Source organism: Barbatula barbatula (genome assembly GCF_947034865.1).
Source record: "Barbatula barbatula genome assembly, chromosome: 11".
Taxonomy (NCBI): domain Eukaryota; kingdom Metazoa; phylum Chordata; class Actinopteri; order Cypriniformes; family Nemacheilidae; genus Barbatula; species Barbatula barbatula.
The window spans coordinates 6,011,313-6,029,531 of NC_136774.1; the positions used below are offsets into that span (position 1 = coordinate 6,011,313).

At 38.0% G+C, this 18,219-nt stretch overlaps 2 protein-coding genes across 6 annotated transcripts; one reads left to right on the forward strand and one right to left on the reverse strand.

Moving 5' to 3' along the window:
* Positions 1 to 351: 351 nt before the first annotated feature.
* cep78 (centrosomal protein 78) lies at positions 352 to 7,061 on the reverse strand. 5 transcript variants are annotated; one of them, XM_079468327.1, is made up of 17 exons: positions 6,933 to 7,045; positions 6,773 to 6,801; positions 6,362 to 6,622; positions 6,112 to 6,281; positions 5,896 to 5,968; positions 5,557 to 5,660; positions 4,709 to 4,883; positions 4,515 to 4,628; positions 4,369 to 4,436; positions 4,150 to 4,243; positions 3,537 to 3,636; positions 3,406 to 3,448; positions 3,165 to 3,302; positions 2,814 to 2,891; positions 2,560 to 2,714; positions 1,703 to 1,835; positions 622 to 1,618 (listed from the first exon to the last, which is right to left on the reverse strand). In XM_079468327.1, exons 3-17 carry the CDS (start codon positions 6,615 to 6,617, stop codon positions 1,235 to 1,237), a joined length of 2,085 nt encoding a protein of 694 aa, XP_079324453.1. In that variant the 5' UTR covers positions 6,618 to 6,622; positions 6,773 to 6,801; positions 6,933 to 7,045; the 3' UTR covers positions 622 to 1,234. The 5 variants fall into 5 exon arrangements, with proteins under 5 accessions (XP_079324451.1, XP_079324453.1, XP_079324452.1 ...); XM_079468325.1 differs by lacking the exon at positions 6,773 to 6,801 and having other exon boundaries at positions 352 to 1,618; positions 6,933 to 7,061; XM_079468326.1 differs by having other exon boundaries at positions 6,773 to 7,057.
* Positions 7,062 to 8,688: 1,627 nt separating this feature from the next.
* Positions 8,689 to 18,038, forward strand: gna14a (guanine nucleotide binding protein (G protein), alpha 14a). Its single transcript, XM_079467728.1, has 7 exons — positions 8,689 to 9,118; positions 12,749 to 12,933; positions 13,541 to 13,695; positions 13,878 to 14,006; positions 14,910 to 15,039; positions 15,347 to 15,500; positions 17,110 to 18,038. Exons 1-7 carry the CDS (start codon positions 8,998 to 9,000, stop codon positions 17,298 to 17,300), a joined length of 1,065 nt encoding a protein of 354 aa, XP_079323854.1. The 5' UTR covers positions 8,689 to 8,997; the 3' UTR covers positions 17,301 to 18,038.
* The last annotated feature ends 181 nt before the right edge of the window (positions 18,039 to 18,219 follow it).

The window sequence follows — 18,219 nt, forward strand, 5'->3', positions numbered from 1 at the left end:
TTATATGCGGTGTGCAGACGACGATGGACAGATGTTCAAATGCTGACGCACCGTCTGAGTATAAATTGACACAATTCAAAATAAAGTTAAGTGCGTTGTTTTAGCGTCTCATATTTTATTTGTTTAGTTCATAAATGTGTAACAGTCAAATGTTTTTGTCACGGAATAAATTGACTTTTAATGACTTTGGAAAGTGTCAAAACGTCACTTGATGAAAAATGTACTAATTTGTACTAACTTTCATCACCACACTTTAATTATAAATGATGAAAAAATCCATGTAGTACTATAATATGTTGGTATTTACATCTGTAAATATGTATGACAATTTAAATATGGACAATTAAGTTTCATATAATGATAATAAAATGTTTTATTATAGCGCCTTTACAGGGCTCAAGGACGCTTTACCAATGAGGCAAACAGTACGGTATAAAAAGAACAGAACACTGACATCTAATATATATATATATATTCCTATGCACTTAAGAGACATTTGTCTATATAGACAAATGTCTCTTAAGTACATAGGAATATCTAATCACAATTTAAAAGCAAACAAATAAATTTATTCAACAAAATATAAGTCAGGGTCAACTTTCAAAATCAAGACACCAATAACACTGTAACACAAAGTATTGAGTGAGTTTATTTACAAGTAAAGAACAGTCTAGATCTGTCTGACAGAAAATTTCTATTTGATTGTATTATTTTTCACACGCATAAAAACATAAATTATCTTAAAGTTAAAACATAAAAAATAAAATACAAAAATTACAGTTTTAAAACCCTGGTAATAACTTCTAGTGTCAAACACTACAAAACAAACTTCATGGTCAATAAACTCCAGTCCCCTAACACTTTTGAGGTGTCTGCTGTATCTAACACACCAGCCTTAACTCATCATCGGCTCAATAAATCCAACATGTGCAGTCCTGTGGGGTGCGCCGGACAGGGTTAAGAAGCACTGGACTGTAAAATTCAAACAACATTACTAAAAAATCTGTTTGGATAAAGCCATTGACACATCACATCCTGTGCCATGTCTGTGGTTGCCAGATAGTCAGCCAACTTTCAAACAACAATCTAATGTAACAAAATAACAGCTAATGTTCTTTAGAACCCAGTCTTATAGTGCCTCTTAATATACACAGGTCAAAATGGCAACGACATCAACCACACACCCAAACACATCTAAAAATCACATGCACCAGGATCTTTGAATCCGATCTGGTTAAAACCCGACCAATCCAGGAGAGCTTCTCTGGCTCCCTGAATCACTCTGTCTGCCTGAAGCCAGCTGCGATAGACTAGATGCTCTTGAGCCAAGAGCTGAGAACACTCTCCTCTCAGATCCATTTGATCTGTTGGACCTTAAGCTTTTGGACTGAATACTGGCACTGCTGACTGAACTCCCCGATCGAGTGCCTCCGCTGGCCCTGTGAGGGTTCGACTGGTGTGTGTCAAACTCAAGCGCCTCCTGCATGATGGGAGAGGCACGACACACGCTGGCTGGAATTGAGGGCACTTCCTGTGGTGGCTGGGTCTGAGGAACATCTGCATTAATAGCAGGAGGTCTTGACGGAGTCCCGGATACGCGTTCAGGGATGTCCATCGCCTGTGTGGTACAGCAGCAAGATTAATCTGAATAATAATAATGAATCGACATGGTATTGATTTGATCTCTCGTATTTCTACTTACTGCCTTACTCTCCCTCCTCTCCCCCTTTGCCTGGTCCCCTTGGCCCCATCTCTCTGTTGAAGAAAGCTGAGGATTCCCAAGTAATCCAAAATCTGATTGGTCAATCCCAGCTATAGATGCAAACTGCCCCAACCTAACAGGAATAACGTGGAACGTGTAAACTTGATATGGAGGTCAAAAATGTCTGTCGCCATTCACTTTCATTATACAGGAAAAATAGTAAACAAAAAGACAAGAAAAACTGTTATTTGAAGGGAAAGTCCATCCATAGTGGTTGCGCAAGCATCGTGGTGCTCTCATGAACACGTATCGTAGACTGACAGGGAAGAGGAAAATCTGTTGCTTTATTTGATGAAGTCGTTTTTTGGGGTTCTTTTGCACACATAAAGTACTCTCGTCCCTTCATTTAAATTCAGATCAGGTCTTTAGGACTTTTCTGGACCTTCACAGAGAGAATTACCATGATGTCTATGAGGAGGCCAGGAAAGATCTCTGATGTCATCAAAAATATCTTTATTTATATTTCCCAAAGACGCAGGGAGGTGAATAAAAAATAACAACATTTTTATTTTAGGGTGAACTATCCCTTTAATATCGTGGCTGTCCTTCTAAAACCTTACATGTCTAAATTCACGTTTTTTCAGGAAATGGGGAAAAAAAATCTTTATACTTTTTAAATGATTAAATACTGTGTTGTCTATGTATTGGTTAGTTTTTTGCAACAAACATCAAATAAAAAATATATAAAGGGCGACTACTGATCTAGGCAAAAGGTACGAGGTTGCAGAAGCACAACACCGATATGTTATTGTAGGCTAAAACATTGGATGTTAAATATTTGAACAAATCAGACCGACCCGGCATCTTTCAGCAGGTCCAGGAAGGCGTGGAATTTGTGGAAGGACGACTCAATGCTCTCCAGCACACGTTCATCATCGAGAACAGAGGTGCTGAGATGGGCTTCAGATAGAGAAAGGTTAACACTGCGCAAACGCTCATTCTCCAGCTCCATCTACAGACCAGAAACACATTACCATCCGGTCGCATAATGATTTACTTTTTGTAAATGTACTATTCGTTTTACAAATACAACAATAAGGGAAACTTGTACCTCCACCAGACGAGAGCTGGCTTTCAGTCTGGCGTTCCTTTCCTCTGCGAGCCTGAGCCGAAACTCTTCTAGCTCCACCTGTAGGTGAGAAACAGAAATGCACAGCCTCATCCTTTAAATATACAGAAGCACCCAAATATACAGACAACTCAGCCACCCCTAAAATTATGTCTTGGCCTATTTTTTTTTAACAAAATGCAAACTAAAGTCCCTTATATTTTACTTCCTAAAACAATATATTCCTAGATTTCTGGGGCACACTGTCCACACTAAACATCGATGTAACCTTGATAAATGTACATAAATGTAAATGTCTACACACGAGAATCTCACAGGATGTGTCTGCAGTACCTGTAATCGGTTGTTTTCTGTCTGTAATCGTTTAAACTGGCAGCTTGTGATCTTCTCATGTGGACTCCCCACAGGCACACTGTCCACATCCTCCGACTCGGATTCCGTCTCCACGGTTACCCGCACAGAGGTGGCGTTCTGATAAAGAAAACCATTATAACATCACTAAACGATCTTAATTTCTGACAGCAACCCATTTTATGAACACAACAAAGAAATATGTAGAGAAAGGTGTTTTTACCTGGAAACTCTGATCTGCCATCTCCTCGGTCTGTGAAACACCTCTAGGATGATAAACAGACACACTCGTTCATTATATATCATACAAACCGGTATTGATAGAGAAGAATTCAGTAGCGAATCTGTGCTTACCTCTGTAAGCCGGCCCGTGCCGCGGTACGCCATGGGATGTACCCGACAGCTCCTGGCCGAGGAGGTCTCCAGCCAGAGATGAATGAGGATCGACGTGATCCTGCAAAGAGCGACAGTAAGTCAACACTGTATTAAAATATACTGAACATCTTAACGGATGAAACCAGCTTTAAAGGAACAGTTCACCCAATAACGAAAATGATGTCTTCACTTACTCAGCCTCAAGTTGTTCCAAATCTGTATAAATGTCTTTGTTCTGATGAACACAGAGAAAGATAGTTCTGAAAGTTCTGGGGCACCATGGACTAGCATGGTTGAAAAACTACTTTGAAAAAAATGTCTGTTTCAATGAACACAAAAGATATTTTGAAGAATGTAGGAAAGCAAAAAGTTCTGGGGCATGTTTGACTACCATTGTCATTTTTCCCACTATGGTAGTGAATGGTGGACAAGAACTGTCTGGTTACAAGAATTCTTCCAGATTTCTTTGTCGGTGTTTATTCGAACAAAGCTTTTTATACAAATTTGGAACAATTCGAGGAAATAACGATAGAACTTATATTTTTGTGTGAACTGTCCCTTTAAGCCGACAAACTAGCTACAATCTAAATACCGATTCTATATGTAGCTTTTCCAGTGTTTTTTCTCCTTGACTGGCGTGATTGATCTGGCGAATCTTTAGAGGACGGTGGTTTCAGCCAAAGAAACTGAAATATTGAAAATACACAGGAAAGAATGAAAGATGAAATTCAGCATTTTTGTGTAATCTGATCAGGTCCAATAACAGGTGCTGCAATATACAAAGCATGCAGAAACTAATGTGTTTCCACACCTGTGAGTCTTGACTTTTGGTGTTGTTCATAAGAACCTTTTTGATGACGGCCTTCACCAGATTATTATCTATAAAGGAAAAAGTAAATCTGATATGTAGTTCTAACTTTATTTTGAAAATGTTTGTGTGACAGATGGATGAATTACCGATCAGTGGGTTTCTCCTGATGTCTAGCACACACAGATTGCTGTTTGACTGAAGCATTTGCTCTAAAACGCGACCTCCGTCATTTGAGATCCCGCAGCGCTGAAGGTCCAGCGCTATATGTGAAAATGGAAGTTTTTATGTGCTTACTGGTTGAGTATATGATACGTTTGCAGTGAGGAGTAACATCTCAAACCTTTGACCCAGAGGTCCTCTGTAAGCTCACGGGCGAGTGCTGTCGCTCCTCTGTCCCCGATCAATATGTTGTCATTGAGAGTAACTCTGCGCAGACCATTCATGGCCTCGAACTCCGCCCTCCTGTAGCGCAACGTCTCCACCCACGCCGTGCTATGTCGCCTCATAGCCTGGTGCTAAACAAAATGTAAATATTCCGATTTAGCATTGGAGGTTAGGCTGCTAAAAAACTAGCAGTATTTTCTTATTTTGTGGGAATCTTATTGGCAGGGAACAAAAGGGAACAAAAGCGTGTTGCTTTTTTAGAACCGCAAGTATACAATATTTTTGTTTATATAAAAAACTGTAAATTCCATATATAATTCCATATTTTCTCATTTTCAAGGGATACTCCACCCCAAAAATTCTGTCATGAATTACTTCAACCCCAAGTTGTTCCATACCTGTTTTCATTTCTTTCTTCTGTTGAACACGAAGAAAGATATTTGGAAAAATGTTAGCAACTGATATTATATCATATATTATTTATCACCATGGCAGGAAAAAAAACAATGATAGTCAAAGGCGCCCTTTTTGTTTTCCTTAATTCTTTAAAACATCTCATTTTGCGTTCAACAGAACAAAAAAATGGTACAATATTATTTTTCTACTAAGGTAGATGTCCCAGAATTGTCAGTGGCTGACATTTTCCAAATATCTTTCTTCATGTTAATCAGAACAAAAAAATGTATACATGTTTGGCACAACTTGAGGGTGAGTAAATGATTTTTGGGTGGAGTACCCCTTTAAACACGTAACTAGGAACTCAAGTGAATTTATCTTGCGTGAGGAAATAATGACATGTTTGACCTTTATAATGTTTGCCATGTGCTCCGCCCCCTGCCATGTAATATTACAGGAAGTGAAATCCACAGTCTTGATGGTTGAGGAGTACTTCACACTCTGACAGATGACTGGATGAAAAAAAATGAAAAACACAGAAACCAAATGAAAGTGAGAATACAAAAAATTTACTAATCAGCAGGTATGATAAGCAGATAATACACTAACCCGTTTAAAATGTGTTTACATGTGCAAAGACCTTACATATGATCAATAAGGTAAACCAAGAATCGAACGCAATCTGTCCAAGCGGCAGTGTCATATTCACTAGCACGCAAAGCATAACATTTAAATCATTACACTGACCTTCCAAACCCGCATCTGCAATTGGACAGTGTGCTAAAGAGAGATGCTCCAGTGACGCACTCTTAGCTAAACCCTACAAAACATTTTAGGATGTTAACTGTGCCGAAAGATAGAATAGCAAACGATGACAGAATTTTTATTTTGGGTTGAACTTTCCCTTTATATAAGACTCATCATGTGCCTAAAACGAGACGGAAGATGAATATTTTCCCCTACCTTTGTGAGAGCTGTAAGATCCCTCTCTCGCAATGCCAAACCATGTAGCTGTAACGTTTTTAGACTGCTTGACTCACACAGACACTTTTGCACAGCTTTGCACAACTGAAGTGTCATATTCTTTGAATGAATTGCAGGGGTCTTCTTGCTACCGCGGGCTTTGTAAGAACCTGAAGGGCGAAACAAACACTGCATCAAATCACCAAAAACACATACATGTCACTACTGCTGTGAGTTTCTGCTAACAAACTTTGGGCTCCGAGGTTGGCGAGATGGCAGCTTCTGATGGACACGTGCTGCAGATGTTTATTGACGGAGAGAGCTGACAGGATGGGTCCCCAATCCGCTAAACTGATGCGATCAGCAGGAAAGTCCAACATCCCCCGGGACAGGCCGGCTTTCACCACTCGGCAGGAAGCTGACCCCTGAGAGGCGCAGATGTGATCATAGTAGCCTTCAAAGTCCTGAGCCCCTCTGCGACGGATGTGTGCTGAATCAAGCATCATGCAACCTAAATTAAGACGAATAATGGAAAAACATGGGTCTGGTTTGTGAACAATCATCACTGTGGCCAACAGCAAAACCCTCAAAATGACAATTTTCTGTCCTTGAGAGAACCTGTCTGTACTGACAAAGCATTTTAGAATTCAATCATACTCACTTATTCCTCAGCTGTTTACGTGATTACGGCTAACACACGAGCAAAACAAATCCGCATGCGTTTATTTATAATTGACATGAAGAACTGTAGTAACGAGTTCGTTTAATCGTTTCAAACTTCGATTTATAGTGTTTTCTGTCATGTGATAAAGGCTGGTTACCCGTTTGTTAGTGTTGTCGTGGTTTCCACTCTAGAGACTGATGATGATGATCACTGAACCAGCAGCAGATCAAAACAAACCGCTGCGGTTTGAACAGACGCGTCTCACTCTGCGCGTGAAACCGTGCGTGTGCCGCCGAGCGCAGCGCCACCTAGAGGCTGGAGTTCATTACACGGACATATCGTTGCGGTTACTTTAAGAGCGATTTTGTTTTCAACTAATGACCGATAAAACATTGACATCTAAACATAAAACAGTCGAATTTAAAGCGATTGCGCGTTAAAAACGTGAAAATTCAGAAATGAAAATAGGCCTCTATTTATGTAGTTTTCTAGTGTAAAGGATCTTTATAACAAAAACTTGCTTTGGAAATAAAAAATCTATGTAAAGAAAGAAAAGAATGAAAAATCGTGACTGCAATAAAACAGGAAAGCTTTTTTAGTGTGAAGTTACTACTTTAAAAAACTAAGTAGAAATTCGAAAGAAGCCAATCGGGCTGGCCTACAAGACGCGTCATTTGCATATATTCTTAAAGAAACAGTGACAAACTTAAAGTTTAAAGGGACACTAATCCTGGAAACTCAACTAATTTAGGCTGCTCACCTTCGAGTTCAAATCTGTATACATTTCTTTATTCTTACGAACACTGAGAAATATATTTGGAAGAATTCTTATAACCAGACAGATTTTGACCCCCATTGACTTCCAATTTCAATACAGACTTGGAACAACTCGAATGTGAGACATGATGTCGTAATGATGTCCTTTAAGCTTAAAAACAGGGTTGACGAATACAAGCATTATGGGCGTAATGTAAAATGTTGAAAAGACGTAGAAAGATACAGATTGGATGTTTTTAGACAATTTAAACGTTTGACCTTTTAAAGCGTATTGAAACTAATTTGGACTTTATCTCTCCGTTGTCTTTCTTCCGTAGAAAAAGCGTGCGATTTCTTTAAAACCCCCACAAGTTAAGATCTTACTGAGAAGGGGTTGCTTTTAAGTCATGGAAATAAAATAATCCAGACTCTCTATTCTGATCGTCCCTCATTTTTACTTGGAAAGCAGTTGCAAATGCCTCCTCCTTTGTTTTGAATACAGGCAGACAAAAGGACAACGTTTTGCCTACATCTCGATCTTCCTGGGTCTCCTCTTAATTTGGGTCCATTGTTGTTCAACCTTTCAGTTTTTCCAGAGAAAATATGAACATGTTATATTAAAAGAACGTATTATAAGATCAGGTAGCGTCCTCAGTCTCTGCTTTCTTAGCAAAGCTCCAGCATCTTCCTTAAATACACTCATATTACAACATGGTTGTCTTATGTAAGGTCGGTTTACATTTAAATGTAATCCACGTCTGAACATAAATTATATCCCGTCGTCAATTATTGGATTATGCCTCTCAGTGTCCAAACTAAATCGCTTTTAGTCCACTTTAGATTGCATCAATGCAATAAACTCATTCAAAACATACATATACATAAATAAAATGATGTTATAATGTTGCATTTGGATTTAAATAGGAATTTGAGTCAATGTATTATGAACAAACATTTTATAATGTATTTCATGTTTTCCATTTTTCAGTGGCCACATTTCAACATGATGGCACATTTAATTTGCCATTATTTTATTTCACTTGGGTGTTTCAAAGGGTTCATAACAATAAGGAACGATCGTGGATTGGTCCAGGTGATGGGTGCGGTGCAAGAGCAGGATGCCCCACCCTGATGCAATTGACAGGTGCCGGGACGTGGAGCAGAAGTCAGATCTCACGCACCTCTACGCAGCTTTCCCAAAGGTGCATTTCTGTGCCCTCTCAGTGGATTTTCCTCTCTCCACCGAGCTGTTGACACACTACATCTGCTGGCGTTGTACTTCATCCAGCCCTAACTTCTGATCAATTGCTGGTTATTATGTACTGTGGACTTTTAAAGGAGGAGCCCATTCATGACCTCTCCGATTGTAGTGTGGAGCAAAGGAGCAGATAATAAATCACCAGAGCTTTACTAGTGTGCTGAAGATAGTGCTCTTCTAAGCAGGGACAGAGCTTTGCCAGGGAATCATGGCTGGATGTTGCATGTCGGCGGAGGAGAAGGAGCGGCTGAGGATAAACCAGGAGATTGAGAAACAGCTGAGGAAGGACAAGAGCAACTCGCGCAAAGAGATGAAGCTGCTGCTGCTGGGTAAGACTTTTATTTTATTGTACAGTATTATGCCTCATTGATCATTACAATGCAAAGAGAGAGAGAGAGAGAGATGGACTCGCTGTGCTCGTTTTTAATGTATTTTTGCATATAATCTACCCTTACATAGAACTACACCGTAAGGCGTTAAAGAATAAAGTCTGGCAGAATTTGTATAAAGAAGTGTGGTGGAAATTTTCATGAAGTGGGTTTCTTCACTTGATGCAGACTGAATGTCAATAAAATTACTTTGCAAAGTAACTCATACTCTCTGTGTGTTGCATTTGTCTGAAGGGTTTAAAACTCACCTTGATTAAGGAATAAGAAAATTCCACAACAGAAGCATGACATACTCTGTGTATGTGGTTCAGCTGCAATGACAGTTTTGTACATCAGTACCACATGGCCACCCTCTCTGTCCTTGCTATGCAAAAGCATGCAAAGCAGAGTCTACAGTGAACTACTGTATAAACAAACTTTCCAAAACTTCATTCACCAGCCTTAAGTATACAGAGTAAGACTTACTTTTTATATAGAGGCAAAAAAGAACCACGGCTTGAGTCTGACCACACACAGTGTCTAGGTAGCATTTTTCATACACACCTGTGCAATAGAGAGTGAGCTGAATCAGACTCCCAGTAGATTCATTATCGCACCGTCCACATTAAGCGCTTGACCCTTGGGACAGACCACAAACCTAAAGGTCAAAAAGACTTGCATTTAAAGAACACCGATATGTTTACGATATGTAAAACAAAAGATTTGCATTGTGTTGTGCTTGTGTGTCGGTGAAGTTTCGTACTTTTTGGGTGTGACCGGTGAAATACAATTATAGCCATTTTAAAAATGTGTTTTTTGGTATTCAAAAGCGCAGTTGCTGTGGGCTGCGTCATAGTACACAAAATAAAATATGTTTTTAAAAATATATCCCCAAAAATGTCATTTTGGGGGAAATATGGAAGTATGGGCAATTTAGTTAGGTTAAATCCGTGGTTAAAATAAAGACACTTAATAGCGTCTGTACAGTATTATGTTTAGATTAATTTGATAAAAAAAAAGTAGTTAAATAAATATAGTTAAAACAAATATTTGTCACTTAACAAGAGCTCCATTTTGATTCAAATAAATAAAAACTATTGGAAGGTTTCAGAAAATAAATGCGAATCACTGAACGCAAGCATGTTTGGTCGATAAGAATTTTTCTGAGTATACTAAAAATATCTGACCCATGACATCATGTCAAATGTATTTCCAGGGTTCTCAAATAAATCGTGAAAAATCTGGATTAAACCAACCATCTGGGAGGATTCGAGGTTTCTTGTGTGGACTTATTCAAATCTAGTTATTTTCATTTGTGTAAATGATTGCAGTGTCACCAGGACATTCACAGAATGCTAATTCATGCAAAGAGGACAATTATCGCACGGACATCGGTCCCCAAGAAAGATTTTCCTTTTCAAAGAAGTTACATAAACAAGATCAAAAACACATTTCCCATACCTGCTGAAAAGAGAATCCGCCATGAATAAATAAATAAACATTCCACTGCACTTATGCATTTGGCAGATGCTTTTATCCAAAGCGACTTACAGTGCATTCATGCCATTCATTTTTCATTAGCACGATATGCGTGTTCCTTTGCCAAACATCTATTATGTATTCCTGCATTCAGGAATTCGTAAAAGATTTTGCACAAAACATCTTTTTCCACATCAGCAACTAATCATAAAAAAATGAAAGGTCAATGTCGTCCACCTGCTCATATAAGTGACATGTACCAGGTTTGTTATAATATTTTACAAGGTAAAATACTAAAGAAATACAATTATGATTATGCAATTATTCAATTAACAATTCACAACGTTATATAATAACTACAGCGTGTTGCTGTCGTCATTACTCGATAACATTACACACCAGCACGTGTCCAGCAAGGTAACATCTGTCAAAGAGATCGCAAAAGTGTTAAAGCGACAGAAAGAAATTGAAATAACGTACACTCTCAGTAGAAAGCACACATCTTATCTCATCCACACTCTGCAATATTAATGTTTTGGAGACATTCACTTAATGCTGGGAGAGAGGAAGAGAGAGAATGAGAGTTTCCTACGAACACAGTTCTGCAGTGTACACAATGTACATTGTTAAGAAACCACAATGCAAAAGGTGCCGAAAATGAAATGTTGTGAGTGTCTGCTGAAATTGTACGGCTGCGTAAGCACATGGAGAAGTGTGCTTAAATGATGGCTCGAGTGTGGAGATTCAGACACCACCCGAGGGCAAGAAAGATATTCTGACACAACTCACTGAGAACCCCCCGGCCCCCCCACACACTGTTTCTGTGATTTACACGTTTCGGGGGGTCGGGTTAAATGGCGGCATATTGCACATTAGCTATTATTTTCCTCAGGAAGGGCAATTTGTTTCTGTCAGGATTTAGCAACAGAAACCCATTATCAAGTATTGACGTCCTTTTACACTTCGTTTTTAAAGGAATGCAGAAGAGTCCGTTGCAAATCTCATTAAAGGATATATACGTATACGTATGAGGGACATTTTTATAAATAGTAATTCATTACTGGTGGAAACCAATGTAAAATCGTTTCAGATATAGCGTGTCACACTCCATTTACATCTTGTAAAGTCCAGACTAAAGCCAAAGCAGCTGGAGTATGTAAACAACTCTGGCAAAGCCCACATTCGAACATAATGGTTTCTGTCTTGACGTTGCACTAAGCAGATTTACTCTGATGACTTTGATTGTAGAAATAGGCCTATGTTTTTCCTCAAAGTCAAAGAATGAGGACTTGTTCAATTACTTGATCACAAAAATTGAAGAAAAATCATTTTAAAGGTAGATGATCACTAGATTACAGCATTATAGATAAACACAGGTTTTCAAAAGCCGTTTTCTAGATAACAGAGACATTGTTCTTATAGCTTCTAAGATTTTACATGTCCCTAAAAGTCTAATTCAACAGGAAATAAACACAAAAATGCGTCTTTGAGTATTGTTATGGATAATTGACTTTAAGCTCTTTAGGAGAAATCGAAACAAAAGAGACATCTACTGAAAAACAGTAAGTAAGAGGCGGATCTATTATTTGTTCTGTGTCTAAAAAGATGGGGTGACTTTAGTGACTTTTTATTTTAAAGGGATAGTTCACCCAAAAATGAAAATGATGTCGTGAATCTCTCACCCTCAAGTTGTTCCAAACCTGTAGACGTTTCTTCGTGTGGTCGAACGCCAAGAAATATATTTGGAAGAATGTTAGCAAGTGACCATTGTGGAGCACCACAGACACAAGCGAGAAGGATCTTTTCTCAGTAGAAGCATCTGAGAGGGGTGTCCATTGCTCTCCATTTAAACCCATTGCTGTTTTAGTGAACCAACCGTTCCCAAATCTTACATACAGTATATGGGGCAGTTTCCCAGGCCTAGATTAAGCCAGACAATTCAAGTAGGATATTTAAGTCGTTTTTACAAACACGTCTTACAAAAACGAAATACTGGAGTGCATCCTGAGACAAAACCTGTAGTGGGGCATGGTTTTAATGACTACTTACAATGTATGTTCACAATAATATTAATTAATATAATATGACACACACCTTTTTCTTCTTGTTTAGGCACGGGTGAAAGTGGAAAGAGCACCTTCATCAAACAGATGAGAATTATTCACGGGACTGGTTACACCGATGAAGACAAGAAGGAATTTGTTAAACTGGTCCATCAGAACATTGTCTTTGCCATGCAGTCCATGTGCAGAGCGATGGAAACGCTCAGTATTGCCTACGCAAAAGCAGAGAATCAGGTAACACAGACATACATACACAAACACCTGCAAAATGCTGCTGACGTGTGACGTTCTAGATGTCAGAAAGCTTTAGAACTTAAGGTATTAACCTTGATAGAGTCCCAACATAAAAACAGTTAACAAGTAAATACGGTCCCTAAATATTTACGTATGAACTTTTAACCATTACCGTGAAAAATATCAAATAAAATCAATGAAAATAAACTCGTTTTTAATTCATTTTAGAGCTCTGATCTGTAACTTTTGCTGCTCCATTTGAAGCATTAAATCTCATTTTACTGATGATGTCAGACTGACATTTCCCACAAAATTGTACCCAACAGCTCAAACTATACATCATTTTTATATCGATTGTTATTATGAGCTTGTCGGGGTACGGTGAGAGGACGATTTGGAAAGAGTTTCGGAAAAAAACGTTTTCTTATGCTTATCCCATGACCCGGGCAGCACCGTTCTCTACGGATTAAGCCACAATAGCCCAAATGAACACGATCTGAAATACTGACAAAATGAATAAAGACAATATTTGGTCAAATTTATTTAGGTGTTCTTGACCTTGTACTTTCACTTGTCCTCATTCTGATTGGTTGTTTTGTAACTGCAGGCTCATGGTACAATGGTGAATGAAATGGAGATTGATAAGATTATGCGTTTGGATGACAGCCAAGTGAGTGCCATCCGCAGTCTATGGGACGACGCTGGAATTCAGGAATGCTATGAGCGCCGTCGAGAATATCAGCTGACCGACTCTGCCAAATAGTCAGTCTTATCATTTTTAACGTAATGATTGTAATGTGTGATATACCTGTCATTTGATCATATACTGTAGATGTGAGGTGGTCTAACTGTAATGTCATTAATATTATTGTAACCTGTTCTGTCTGTCTGCCCTGACCATACTTTTACCACAACATTTGTTTCCATCATGTGACCTGTCACAGCTATCTGAGCGACCTGGATCGTGTTGCCGAAGAAGCGTATGTCCCATCCGAGCAGGATATTCTCAGGGTCAGAGTTCCTACCACTGGTATAATCGAGTATCCATTCGATCTGGAGAATGTCATCTTCAAGTGAGAATGAACAATATGCTGTCTTATTGTTTCAATCAAACTTAAAAAGGAGGCACAGACCAACCCGCTTCTTAAGTTGTGACGTAAGGAATACCGTCTCCGGGTCCAAGCCTCCACCTGTTTTAAGTGAAGCTAAATCCTACAGCTGTAACATTAAATAGTGCTCATACAATATTCATGCCACAGCGTTTTTTGAGGTCAACCTTTATAAACTGAAAGCGTACACAACTGTCTCCAAGAAATAAAAATCAATCGCTGTCTGGCCATCTAGGATTTCGTTATGGAGATGTTTTTTGTTCCTTTACAGCATTTATTTGCAAGGTTGTGTGTGCAAGCAGTTTACTACGATCTGTAGTTACATTTTAAAGTTCAGCGCCCCCTAGCTCAAAATGTGTGTTTGGTTATACACGATTTGGGACGTTTGTACACGCTCCCTTACGCACAATCTTTTCAGAGTTCTTAAAACTTCCTGTTATTTTTATGCATTCGGCAGACATGATTTATAGTTCAAGACATGCGTTTTATTAGCGTGCGTGGTCTTTGGGATTGAACCCATGACATCGTAGATTATCACACAATACATTTAGGCAAAAGTTGGTAGAGGCATGAATGCAGTAAACGTCCAATGTCCATGTCATTTTTATGTCATTTTTAATAATAAATTTGATTCAATTGGATCCGTTCTCTATATTCTAGATATATATTTGTATTGCTTATTTAATGTTCATTAGGAGAATAGTCCGTTGGGGTTTCATTTCCTTTTTTTAAGTCATTTACTATACCAGGGTGTTATAGCGGAAAAATGAAAGACGCGGTACAGTTTTATGGCTCACATATTAACATTGCTCGATCGATGCCAGTTTGTCATGTTCAGCTGATCACGTTTATTATTGACGTCATCAGGATGGTGGATGTGGGAGGTCAAAGGTCAGAGCGCAGGAAGTGGATCCACTGCTTTGAGAACGTCACCTCCATCATCTTTCTGGTGGCTCTGAGCGAGTATGATCAGGTTCTGGTTGAATGCGACAATGAGGTCAGTGGTTTCATTTATACAGTCATCAGCTAAACGTCTTGAAACCTTATGTCTATATGAAAGCGGGACGCAATAGCCAAGGAGACCCGAGTCCCTTCTGGCTTATGTTAGTTGCAAATAAAGCAATAAAGGACAACATACAGCATAACTTATTGTTCTGAATATTAGTTCTTTTGTTGCCTTAGTAAGTTTTTAACACTGTTTGTGCTACTAAAGGTAAAATAGAAAGATATCAGTAAATATGAATCAAGGAAATTGAGGATTAGACAAAACAGGTCTTCTTGTTTGCTCGTGTCTTGCGTTCCAGAATCGTATGGAGGAGAGCAAAGCTTTGTTTAAAACCATCATCACATATCCTTGGTTCCAGCAGTCTTCTGTAATCCTCTTTCTCAATAAGACAGACATCTTGCAGGAGAAGATCGGTAACTCTCACCTGGCCACTTACTTCCCAGAATTCACAGGTCAGTCATTGTCACAAAGTATAAACATTCAAAGCTATTCAAAAAAATCAAGAGTCAATGCGTGACTGGCTTTCCACTTGCAGTTTAATTTCAATACGTTTTATTTTTCGCCACAGACGAAGTTAGAGCTTAAAGTTACAGTATGTTTAAACACGAAGCATACCGTATTTCTGCCTCACTTAGTTTGAGAGAGACTTTACTGTCCATTAAGATCAAGATTTTTTTTTAAATATAGATTCTATAGCATCAATAAGAATGCGATGGTGGAGGAGGAAAAATAAATGTGCGTTTACAAGTCAACTATGCAGTAAAAACATGAAGTCTTTCCTCCGAGTTTTTCGTACACATGACAATGTTGTCAAAATGATCCATGTTTAAACGTATCTGTAAAAACGAATAGAACTTCTGTATTTTGCATGCCAGCCCGTGACTTTTCGAACACCCTTGTCTGTGTATAAGTGAGATCAAAATTTACGAATAATAAAGTGTAAATAAGGTGTCTCCGCTGGGGACCTAATCAAAACTATCTAAATTTGTGCCAATGAACGAAGGTGCAGTAAATCTACACGGTTTCAAAGCAACAACATGAACAAAATTTACTGCGCATGCACGCTTTTGTGGGCTGGACGTAACTTCCGTTACACATGCGCAATAGAGTTCTTGAAGATTATCTGTGATAACAAGCCAAAGAAACCAAGAAGAACCTTTACTTGGCTAAACTCCAAATATAATGTTTGATTGATTCCTTTCGTCTCCTTACTCTGCTCATAAACACAAAAGAAAGTACTTTTTATCATTTTCATTAAACGTATGACTTACCTTTTTATTCTTATCTGTGTATTATGTTTACAAATGTTTTGTCATACATAATATTGAAATGCGTCCCTTGTACTATTTTCGATATAAATGTTTGTAATAATAATAAAAAAAACTTGGCTTAACGCCCCTCTCCAATATTTTTAATTTTAAACTACGATACCAAGTTCAACCACTAGAGGTCAATGTTCCATACGGTTACTTGAAGTGCGACAGTGTTACACGACCCATTTAACAAATTGTTTATTTAATAAAATTAACATAAAAAAATGTAACTAATAATTTTTTTATGCAATTATTATACAGTAAAAAATAATATAAATGAATATCAATATAAATGTAATTAAATGTAAATAGTTATATTATTAGTTATATATAGACCAGTAAACAAACACAGACCGGGAGTTAACTTTCGACCATGCGCTTGCGTCCAATGAAACCATTTATAGACGAAACACGCATATGACATTACTGTTTTCACAGATTTACCTTTTCGTGGTTTACATTTTATTCAATGCCAAGAAGTATCATTACTATTTATTGCATGCTTGAATGTATTGTTTCATGCATCTGTCTTTTTCTATTTGTGTGGGAATGTGTGCATTTTTATGCGCATTAGAATCATGCCACTACCCTAGCAACATGCTAACTTTGTACATTTAAATTGAGATAATAGCGAATTTACAGTACATGCATATAATGACTTTCATCAGTCCTTTACATTTTAAATCACTTTAGTAAGTTTAACTGAAATAAACATTACATGGATCAAATAACGTGTGTCATTTTGCAGGCCCCAAAAACGATGCAAAAGCCGCCCAGGAGTACATTCTTGAGATGTACCTCGAGCAAAATGAAGACAAAGAGAAAGCCCTCTATTCCCACTTCACCTGCGCCACTGACACCGAGAACATCCGTCTGATCTTTGCCGCTGTGAAAGACACCATCGTCAAACAGAATCTCAAAGATTTCAACCTGGTTTAATATCCGTCCTAATCCAGGTCATAAACCCTTAGTCTTAATAACTCCTTACTCCAGATCTAATGTTGAATAGATGTAGTTGTTGCATTACCTTCTATGTTCTAATGTTAACTAAGGACTTATATTGGGGAGTTGCCTTATGAAGAAGATCTGAACCAGGTCCCAGAGATCAAGCCTTTATCTACCATTACAACAACTTGTTTAGGTCTTGTCTTCTAATAGATGGATAGGCTACATCTAGCACAGATGTAGTGGTGGCTGTTTTCTTTCTGGGAGTAGGGGTTACAGAAGGTCCAAGTTAAGCCACAAGACAAAACTTATTTTTCTCTTATGTTACTCATGTAATGGATCACAGTCTCAAGAATACTTTGTGTAAGTGTATTTAAAGGCAATGTAGAGTTTACATTTAGTTTAAAAACGATGCCTTGTGTAGAATTGCTATATCATATGTCTGATACGTGGCTAGCCATATGTAGAAACCAAAGGCATGAATGCAATTGTCTTATTGTAAAATAATACATTTTAAATTATACGTGAAACTGGGGCAAATGACAGGAACATTTCACGCAACCATTGAGTTGTACTTAAATTATTTATTTGTGGATGTTGAAAGCTGGTTGTAGCAAAACCTAAAGTGCCTTTGTATAATGTAATGTCTGTATCTGCTTTGATAATATTTATTAAATGAAAATATATATTTATGTTATTGTTTTGCTTATTAAAATAAACATGTTAACAACCAAAATTCCCAAATACATTTATTACATTATGGTTAAAAAAAAGATGTCAGTTATACAATTATAAGTAAACCCTAGAATTATATAGAATGTCACATGTATCAGAGTGAAACGCAAGGATAACGTAAGCAGTGCTGACCCAGAAAAACGTCCCGTGTCAGTTTTTTAACACTACACAAAAGTTT

Bases quoted from the DNA above. Each gene is read 5' to 3' on its own strand.
- gna14a (XM_079467728.1), top strand. From the start codon at position 8,998: ATGGCTGGATGTTGCATGTCGGCGGAGGAGAAGGAGCGGCTGAGGATA. The intron at 9,119-12,748 runs GTAAGACTTTTA...CTTCTTGTTTAG, and splicing joins GATGAAGCTGCTGCTGCTGG to GCACGGGTGAAAGTGGAAAG. The intron at 15,040-15,346 runs GTCAGTGGTTTC...CTTGCGTTCCAG, and splicing joins TGGTTGAATGCGACAATGAG to AATCGTATGGAGGAGAGCAA.
- cep78 (XM_079468325.1), bottom strand. From the start codon at position 6,617: ATGATGCTTGATTCAGCACACATCCGTCGCAGAGGGGCTCAGGACTTT. The intron at 4,437-4,514 runs GTAATTCATCCA...TTTCCTTTATAG, and splicing joins CAGGAGAAACCCACTGATCG to ATAATAATCTGGTGAAGGCC. The intron at 1,836-2,559 runs GTCGGTCTGATT...TATTCCTGTTAG, and splicing joins GACCTGCTGAAAGATGCCGG to GTTGGGGCAGTTTGCATCTA.